The 9,160-nt window shown below is 61.0% G+C and overlaps 2 protein-coding genes and 2 non-coding genes across 4 annotated transcripts in view; 3 read left to right on the top strand and 1 right to left on the bottom strand.

Moving 5' to 3' along the window:
* The window catches only part of NOP56 (NOP56 ribonucleoprotein), a 3,466-nt gene extending 1,823 nt beyond the window's left edge, over positions 1–1,643 (top strand). Inside the window, exons 8-11 of the mRNA XM_019611468.2 lie at positions 133–281; positions 471–592; positions 776–910; positions 1,139–1,643. Coding sequence (XP_019467013.1) covers positions 133–281; positions 471–592; positions 776–910; positions 1,139–1,327 — 595 coding nt within the window. The 3' untranslated portion in view covers positions 1,328–1,643. The remainder of the gene's footprint in view (positions 1–132; positions 282–470; positions 593–775; positions 911–1,138) is intronic.
* Positions 329–399, top strand: LOC116217746. Its single transcript, XR_004162424.1, has one exon. It is a non-coding gene; the product is annotated as a small nucleolar RNA SNORD56 (small nucleolar RNA).
* Positions 641–707, top strand: LOC116217745. Its single transcript, XR_004162423.1, has one exon. It is a non-coding gene; the product is annotated as a small nucleolar RNA SNORD57 (small nucleolar RNA).
* IDH3B (isocitrate dehydrogenase (NAD(+)) 3 non-catalytic subunit beta) lies at positions 1,184–9,160 on the bottom strand (the record flags this gene model as incomplete). Its single annotated transcript, XM_010727723.3, has 12 exons — positions 1,184–2,070; positions 3,310–3,391; positions 3,796–3,856; positions 3,949–4,043; positions 4,136–4,282; positions 4,752–4,854; positions 5,235–5,368; positions 5,742–5,874; positions 6,353–6,413; positions 6,800–6,920; positions 7,495–7,593; positions 9,119–9,160. Coding segments are annotated over 12 exons (1,611 nt in total), but the record flags the coding sequence as incomplete, so codon positions are not given.

Raw genomic sequence — 9,160 nt, 5'->3', positions numbered from 1 at the left:
GCCGCGTGAGGTCAGAGGGAGGGGAGCGGGCGGCGTCCCCTGGGCTGTGCTGGGGGTGGTGGAGGAGCAGCAGCTCCCATCGGGGCACCTCGGCCCCGGGCTGCCCCCGATGGCGCGCTGGGCTTCTCGCAGGGCTCTGAAGACACGAGGGAACACCCCCAAGTACGGCCTCATCTTCCACTCCACCTTCATCGGGCGCGCGGCCGCCAAGAACAAAGGGCGCATCTCCCGCTACCTGGCCAACAAATGCACCATCGCCTCCCGCATTGACTGCTTCTCAGGTCTGCGGGGTGGGGCGGGGCGGGGAGCAGGGCAGGGGACGCGGCCTCTGCTGTGATGGGAAGATTTTTCGTCAACAGCATTTCACGGAGTGAATGTTGAGTTCTGTGGGCTGAGCGGAGCGCTGGGAGGGGGAGGTGGGCGCCGGGTTCGGGTGGGATGAGGGGTGCTGAGCCCAGCTGTCCCTGCAGAGGTTCCCACCAGCGTCTTTGGGGACAAGCTGAGGGAGCAGGTGGAGGAACGGCTGGCGTTCTATGAGACCGGAGAGCCGCCCCGCAAGAACCTGGAGGTCATGAAGGAGGCCATGGTGGAGGTGAGGCTGTGGGGAGGTGGGGCTGCTGGGCCGGGCAGGCGTTGCTGTCGGATGTGATGTGAAGTCCCGCCTGACTTGCTGTGGAGGCCAAAAACTGATTTAATGAGGCTGATCCGACAGCTCTGCTGGAAAGGGGTGGGTGGGAGTCTGGCCCTGCACTGAGCGCTGCTCTGCTCCCCGCAGGCCAACGAGGTGGTGGCTGAGGTCAAAAGGAAGCAGGAAAAGAAGGAGAAGAAGAAGAAGAAGCGGGAGAAGCGGCGCCTGGAGGCTTTGGCTGCAGCTGCGGAGGAGATGGAGAACTCTGTGCAGGAGGCAGAGGTGAGGGCAGAGGCTCTGAGCGACCTTTGGGGTGGGTTTGTGGTGGCCCCGCTGCGCTGTGACCACATCCGGGCTGTTTAGCAGTGTCTGCTGCTCTTGTCCCGCTGCCCTGCAGAGCTGGGGGATGTTTGGGCCCCCAACCCAGCTGGGGGGGGGGTGGTCGCAAGGAGCCAGCATTTGTCTGCATGCTTCATAGACTGGGCCCTCACCGTATGTTTTTTTTCTTAGGAAAACAACATAGAGCCAAAGAAAAAGAAGAAGAAGAAGAAGGAGCAGGAGCAGGAAGCTGCCACAGAGCCAGAGGAGAATGGACTGGAAGAAGAGGCCTTGCCCAAGAAGAAAAGGAAACTGATGGGAGAGGCTGCTCCCCTGGAGAAGAAGAAAAAGAAAAAGGCCAAGGACTTGGAGGAGGATTAGGGCTGGGGGGCAGCTGGAGCAGGGCTGTGCTCCAGCACTGTGGACTCAGAGGCCGGCTTGGTTTGGCTGCAACTCATCACCTGCCGTCCATTTCTTGGCAGCTGCGCGCCAGGCTGCAGCTCACAGGCGTTGGACACCTCGTGCTCTGTGCCTCGTGGGGCCGGGCCCCGCTGCCTCGTGGCCGTGCTTGGGCAGAGCTGCTCGTGCCTTTCAGAGCCCCCGGAGCGGCCGCAGCTGTGAGCCATCCATGGCTGCCAGAGGGCAGGAACCTGCACAGTGCGACTGAGCCTCAATAAAGGGCTCAGCTTGGTGTTGAGCTGCCCTCCTGGTCTTTTGCCGCTGCTGGGCGTCACAGAATCCGAGGGTGGCTGCAGGAGCCCCAGCTGCGCTTAGTGCCCGGTGCCGGTGCCGTATCCCCGCCCCAGCACTGAGCCGTGTGCCCTGCTGTGCGAGGGCGGTGCTGCTGGGGCCCAGGCGAGGCACGGCGCTGCGCTCTGCTCCTTGCTGCCAGGAGGGGCTGCAGATGGCACGCAGGTGGGGATGGAGCGAGGAGAGGTTGAGGCTGCCCCCCCCGCTGTTACGTTGCAGAGGCTGCTTTATTACAGGGAAGCAATAAATTACCGAGCAGGCAGCGGAGCAGCAGGGCAGCCAGATGAGCAGCGGCCCTACACATCCAGGGCCCCAATCACAGCTTGGGTGAAATCCAGGGACGTGGCGTATCCACCCATGTCTGCTGTGCGCACCTGCAACAAAAGGCAGCGTCAGTGAGGAGGGAAGAGGCCCCGGGCTGCCTGGGGCTGCTGGTGTCCCCTGGGGGTGGGGAAGGGCTGGGCTGCCCAGCGGTGTGCTGCAGGCGGTCCTCTACCCCTCCGGGCTCCTCTGCGTGCGTCTCTATGGCTCTCTGCCCACGCTTACGGCCTTACAGAACCCAACCGCAGCCCCCTGCCCCAGCAGGAGGACGGGCTGCTGCTTCCTGTGCTTCCTGCAGCTGCACTAAGAGATGGCTGAAGGAAGAGAGGAGTGTAAGGCTGCCGCTCTGCCCACTCCATGCAGGGGAGGTTGTGTCCCACTGCAGCCCAGGACAGGCCCTGCTCCTTGCCAGGACTCCGGTGGGGTGATTGGGGATACGGGCAGCGAGCAGTGCTGTGGGGAAATGGCATCCGGGCTGGGTGCAGGACAGGGGGAAGCATTGGACCCTTTATTTGCATACGAAATACAAAGCACAGTTAAATACGTGTCCCAGACGCTCACTCACACACACAGCTGTGGGGCAGAGCATCCCTCGGTCCCCCCAAGAGCTCCTGCAGCCTCACCCCCCCCGCAAGGTCAGCAGGGCTCGGCCCAGGCGGCCACCTGCCCCCCACCGCCCCACGGCTGGGCAAACGCAGGAGGAGCAGCAGGGAGCTGTGAGCAGCTGCTGCCCGGGGAAGGGGGCTCAGCTCACAGCCCCCAGCCTTCGGCAACCAGCCACTCATAAAGACAGGACGCAGGGCTGATCCTGGGCTGCTCGGGTTCCCGGGGCAGCAGCTGAGCAAACTCATGTCTCCCTTTGCTGCACGTAGGACTGTGCCACACGGGACGCTCCCAGCAAGCAAACAGCTGCCCTTGCACACCCCCAGCACAGGGCCTCAGCCCCGGGGTCCTACTTATTGCTAAAGCCTCTGAGGGCACGGAAAGGTATCGGCAGGACCCCAGGTCCCACTGTTCTGCAGAGCTGCCGGCTTGGGACGTGCCTGGGGTGCCACCTCCCCCAGCACCACTCTTGGCTATGGGGAGAAGGGAGTTGCAGCCAGCACGGCTCCGGGCGGGCACTGGGCTGGGGAAGAGGAGAGCCCCGTCCTCCCCCGAGGCCCAGGGAGCAGGCGGCCAGGGTGAGGGTAGGGGAAGGATGGCTGTGGGGCTTTAAACTACAGTGGGGGGGGCTGCTGCAGGGCGCAGTGAGGTCCCAGGGCTCGCCGCGGGCGAGTGGGGCTCCTAGGCACCATAGTGGGGGTGCAGGTTGTCAATCACAGACTTGACGAAGTCAGAAGTGGTGCAGTAACCTCCCAAGTCCCGCGTCCGAACCTAAAAATCCAACACAGGGAAGGGGAGAAACAAGGGAGAAACGTGATTGTGAACCGAGCGAAATCACTGAGAGAAGGGAGAGGAGAGGAGAGGAAAGCAGCTTCCCTCTACGTGCCCTGAGAGCCCAGAGGGGGGCAAGCTAGGAAGAGACCACCTGATGTCCCCCAGCCCTGCTAGAGCCTCCCAAGGCAGCAAACCCAGACGAGCAGAGGGGCTGACGACTACGGCTGACTGCAGCTGACTGCACAACAGCTACACACGCAGGGGATGCACAGGGGGTCCCTCGGGGGGAGAAGGGGGAGGTCAGAGGTTGGCGCTGTCCCTACGGGACGACGCAGTGCTGCGCTCTACCACCACTCACACACGGATACAGGCACACACACGGCCGCCCGCCCAACACTTACTTTTCCGACTTTGATCACCTTCTTCACCGCATCTGAGATCAAGTTGGAGTGGAATTCCAAGCTGGGGAGAGGGCAGCGGCCACGGGTCAGTGTCAGCCCGTGCTCCCGGCCTGCAGCGCTGCCCTCCCACCCCGCCCCACCCCCAGCACGTACTTGAGGTGCCGCAGCATGTTGGCAGCCGACAGCAGCATGGCTGTGGGGTTGGCAATGTTCCTGCCCACAGCCTGGGCAAAGGGGTGGCGGGCGCCCTGGGGGGGACAAGCGGGTGAGGGAGGGTCCCCAGCTGCCAGGGGCTGGGGAAGCACACGGGGGGGGGCTGGGAGCACAGCTGCCTCCTCACCATCTCGAAGACGGCGTACTCAGCACTGTAGCTCTCCCCGGGCACCACGCCTGCGCCGCCCACCAAACCAGCTGCCAGGTTGTCGATGATGTTCCCATAGAGGTTTGGCATCACCAGGACGTCGAACTGGTAGGGGTTCTGCACCAGCTGTGTGGGGGGAAGGGAAGACGTGAGCCCTGCGCAGCAGTCGGAGCCAGCACAGGCAGCAGGCACCACGACAGCCCTCAGAAGGCAGGGGCTGCAGCTCAGAACCCCGAGCACAACCTGAAGTGTGGTCAGGTAACAGCAGGGAGCACGGCTGAGACAGATCAGATGCCACGGACCCACAGCACGTGGCAGCTTTGCAAGCCCATCCCAGGCGTTTGCTCCAGGTCCCAGACATCATCCCTGCAGCTCCTGCCCTCAGCTGGTGGAGAGCAGGGAAAGGCTGGGGGCACCCAGTCTGTGCTCCCTCCTGCAAGCAGCAAACCTCAGGCCAGGACACGAGCAAACACCCAGACCTGGCAGCTGACAGCAGCAGCGCTCTTCAGGTGTCAGCTTTTCATCCCTTTGCCCAGCAGGCAGAGCAGCAGCCGGCGGTGCAGAACGGCTCTGGGTAAGGAAGCGGGACCCTCACCTGCATGCAGCAGTTGTCAATTATCATGGTGTCGAACTTGATCTTGGGGTACAGTTCTGCCACTTCCTCACAGCACTGCAGGAAGAGCCCATCACCCAATTTCCTGAGAGACAAAGAACACCATGAGGGTTCTGCGGGACAGCAGTGAAATCATTACAGAAGTGAGACTCCAATAGCAGTTGGTGTCCCAGCGCAGCAGGGATGGGGGGCAGGCAGCCCCAGGGCAGCTCAGGCTGCAGAAACAAAGTGCTGAAGTCAGAGCCCAGGGGGAGCACACAGAACTGCCTCCCATGTCAGGACGCAGCTGTCAGGCCTGCAGTGAGGCCACACGCAGGGGAACAACAGCTGCCAGGAAACGCCCAGCCTCCCTGGAGCCAGACCAGCACCTGGCACCGCTCCCATGGGGACCGAGAGCTGAGGGCGGAAGGCCTGGGATGTGGCAGCGCCCGGCAGCCGCCCCCCGCGCGTCCCTGCAGCACTCACATGATGTTGGCTTTGTGCACAGCCGTCACCTTGGAGCGGCCCTTCTTGGTGGCGTAGTCAAAGGCGAACTTGGCGATGCGCTGCGACTTGGCCCTGGTGATGATCTTCAGGCACTCGATGACCCCCTTTGCGCTCTGCACACGAAGGGCAGCGTGAGCAGCTGGCACACAGCCCGCAGCCCTGCCTCAGCCACCCGCGCGGCCGGCAGCCCGGAGCTCTGTGACACCGACGGGAGCCCCTGCCTGCCGCTGGATCGCCTCAGCAAGAGCTCCCTCAACTTCCACGAGGCCTTTTTTCAGGCACGACCCCTCCTGCTGCTGTCCGCGTGCGTTCAGATCACCGACTGCTCTCACCCATCTCCTACTGCTGTCACCGCTGCAGCTCCAGGCGTTCCTGGGCCTCGCTGAGCAATGAATGCCCCAGGCACCGAGGGCAGCCACCAGCCCACCAGACCCCCCAGACCCCCCACCCCGTGAGGCCAGCAGCAGCACGAAGCGGCTCTCGCACCTCGTGCTCCAGAGAGCTGTACTCCCCCTCTGTCTGCTCGCGAATGATCACGAGGTCCAAGTTGTTGTGGCGGGTTTTGTAGCCTGGCAAGCTCTTCACGTGGACGACGTTTGCAAACAAGTCCAATTTGCGCCTGCAACAGAGTCAGCACTTCATCACAAGCTTTTCCTGGAGCAGGGGCCGCTCCTGGTGGGCGCTGGGGGTGACGGCAGGGCACGGAGCAAACAGCAAAGACCTGCCCCTGAGGTGTCATCCCACGGCTGCCCTCCAGCTACCCGTGACCTCAAGGACGCAGAGCCAGTCTCAGCTCGTCACAGCCTGGCTCTGCCTGCCCTGGGTCGAGGCAGCTCCCTGTGCCCATTCCTCCGCCACCCCCCTCCCCTCCGAAGGCCCCCCAGGGAAGCAGGCAGTGGGGCGGCACTCAGAAGAGGCAGCTCCCAGCCACAGCTTCTCAGGATGTTTGGCTCCCTGGTGACAGGTGAGCCTCCCATCTGCCCTGGACTCGTCTCCTTCAGCCCCACTGCAGTGCCACACCACCAGGACTGAGCGCAAAGCGGTTCCTCAGTGCTGTCAGTTCCCGGCCCTGGCAGCCAAGCAGGTGCTGAGCTCACCTCAGTCTCATGTCGTAAGAAGCCAGCTCTCCCTTGTACTCCATGGGGGTGTGGATCTTGCCTGCAGGGACGACACGGAGCAGCAGTAAGAACACGGAGTGCACTGACAGCTGCTAAGGACAGGGTCTGAACCTGGGTGAGAGGGCAGCAGGGAGCAGGGGGCTTTCCATAAAGCCTGAGACAGGACAAAGATCCATTTGCACTACGCTGGACCCAGATGAGGCCCTTTGTTTCTGCAGGCCATGCTAGGAGGTCTCCTTTCAGAAGCAGAAGTTGGATATAACCTCTCCACTGATGAGCTAAGGAAACCAAGTAGAGGTAAACTGCTTCTTTGTTTAAAGAGAACACGCTTCCTAACTCCAGAAATCCTGCCCTCCGAAAGCATCTAGAGCTTCTGAGACAGGTGCAGCTCTCCTTGCTGGACAGACAGTGAGCGCAGGTCCTCACCTATAAGGGCCACTTTGCTCTCCTTCATGGAGTCCACCACCTGGTCCAGCTTCTCCTCCGAGGCCATGTTCTGCACCTCGCTCAGGTGGTGCTCATCAAAGACCACGGGCACGCTGGCAGCCTGCACCAGAGACAGAGAGCAACAGCCACTGCCTCAGCAGGGTCCTTTTAAAGGCACTACAGCAGGCAAACATCCACGGGGCTCAGAGAGTCGAGGCATGAAACTTAAACCAGGCAGAGCTCCTTGGGGGAGAAGAGGGAACTGAACACAATCTGCTGAACCCAACCTCAGGGTCACTCCTTCCATTCCAGCTGTGACTGCATAATGGTGTTTTCTGCCACCCTTTATACCAGAACTCCCTGCCCTCTGGGTCATTACAGTTTTCTAACACAGCAGACAAGACTGTTTGTTTTCTATTCTGTGACCAACTCATTCTGTATTAGAATACAGAACTGCTTAATTCTCACTCCTGCCCTGAGTTACAGCTGGGAATGCCTTCATGATGAATGAACTGTTTGCAAGAACAGCCTAAGCTGAACCCGTTCTACGGCAAGGGAAAGACCTCAGCCTGTTCACAGCCCACACTATTCCATGCTGGAGGACACAGGCAGGCTGCCCTCTGGCTCAGCAGTGCTTTAAGCAGTTCTGCAGCTGCTGTCCTTGGCCCATTGCTCCGAGAGGCAGCAGATGTTACCTTGAACACCTCCTTGACGGCGTGCATCAGCTCCGGGCCCACGCCGTCCCCAGGCAGCATGGTGACCTGGAACGTGCCCTCTGACTTTGTGTTTTCTGACTGCAAGGAGAGAAAACGGCACTCAGACCTCCCACATAATCCAGTGTCATCCCTAACCTGCGTGCAGCAAGGCAGAGGAAGGTTACTACCAGCATGGAGAACACCTGCACCCTTCGCACAGTTATTCACGCCGAAGCCCCGCCCCACTGCCATCCCAGACCCTTCCTCACACAGCATCCCCTGCTCTGCTCTGCCCCTCTCACACAGGTAAGTGTTCCTTCCTTTCTACTTTCTGTCTGCAGGATCACCTCAGTCTCCCCATGTGAAGTCCTGCCCTGCTGCTTTTTGCTAATTGCACACTTTATTAAAGCACCCCGTGCTTATTACAGAATCACAGAACGGCCTGGGTTAAAAGGCCCACAGAGCTCACCCAGTCCCAACCCCCTGCTGTGTGCAGGTCACCAACCAGCAGCCCAGGCTGCCCAGAGCCACATCCAGCCTGGCCTTGAATGCCTGCAGGGATGGGGATCCACAGCCTCCTTGGGCAACCTGTTCCAGTGCCTCACCACCCTCTGGTTGAAAAACTTCCTCCTCGTATCCAACCTAAACCTCCCCTGTCTCAGTTTAAAACCATTCCCCCTTGTCCTGTCACCACCCACCCTTCCTTCTGTGCTGAAGACCAAGCCTGAATGTATGAAGCAGAGTTGGTTTCAGAGGTGATTCCTGAGCCATTCCCACCACCACCGCTGCCCCCCCCTCTGAGCTGGCAGCTATTTTTACACAGTGCTTTTACTGATCCCTGCCTCTTTAGCCACTAATTCCCTGCAGAGCTGGCAGAGACCTCACAGAACTGACTGCAGAGTCTGGATGGTGATGGGAAAGAACAAGAGTGTCACAGAATCACAGAATGGCCCTGGTTGGAAGGGATCTCAGGGACAATGAAGCTCCAACCCCCCCTACACACAGGGCCACCAACCTGCACATCTCACAGCAGCCCAGGCTGCCCAGGGCCCCATCCTTGCTGGCCTCGAACACCTCCAGGGATGGACGGGGATCCACAGCCTCTCTGGGCAGCTGTTCAGCACCTCCCCACTCTCACAGCAAACAACTTCCCCTGACACCCAACTGAAATCTGCCCTCCCTCACCTTCCAACCATTCCTGCTGTTTCTCCCTTTCCAAGAGCTGATCCCCTCCCGTCTGCAGGCTCCCTTGAGGTCCCGCAGGCTGCACTGAGGTCACCCCGCAGCTTCTCTTCTCCATGCTGAACAGCCCAGCTCCCTCAGCCTGGCTTTGTGGGGAGGTGCTGCAGCCCTGCTCATCTCTGCGGTCACCAAATGAGGGAGCACAGCCCGAGCTGCAGTGCAGGGGAAAGCAACCTCAGTGCCGACCTGTGCCTCATATCGATGCGAGCCCCCGCACTGCGCTCCTCCCTCAGCACCTGACAATAACGGTGGTGCATTATCTCCTATCGCTCTACATTAACGACCACCCAATTATTACAGATGGGAGACACAAAGACAGAAGTCGCTGAGGCCGTCAGACGCTGAACGACGGCGTTCCGGTCCGCAGATCCGGCCTCCTCACCTTGGCCCGCGGGATCTGCTGCAGCGCGGCGGAGGCGCCCAG

The sequence above is a fragment of the Meleagris gallopavo genome, unplaced genomic scaffold (genome assembly GCF_000146605.3).
Source record: "Meleagris gallopavo isolate NT-WF06-2002-E0010 breed Aviagen turkey brand Nicholas breeding stock unplaced genomic scaffold, Turkey_5.1 ChrUn_random_7180001933299, whole genome shotgun sequence".
In the NCBI taxonomy this organism is placed as follows: domain Eukaryota; kingdom Metazoa; phylum Chordata; class Aves; order Galliformes; family Phasianidae; genus Meleagris; species Meleagris gallopavo.
The sequence above is the reverse complement of the archived record's forward strand: the minus strand, read 5'-3'. Positions and strand labels throughout refer to the sequence as shown.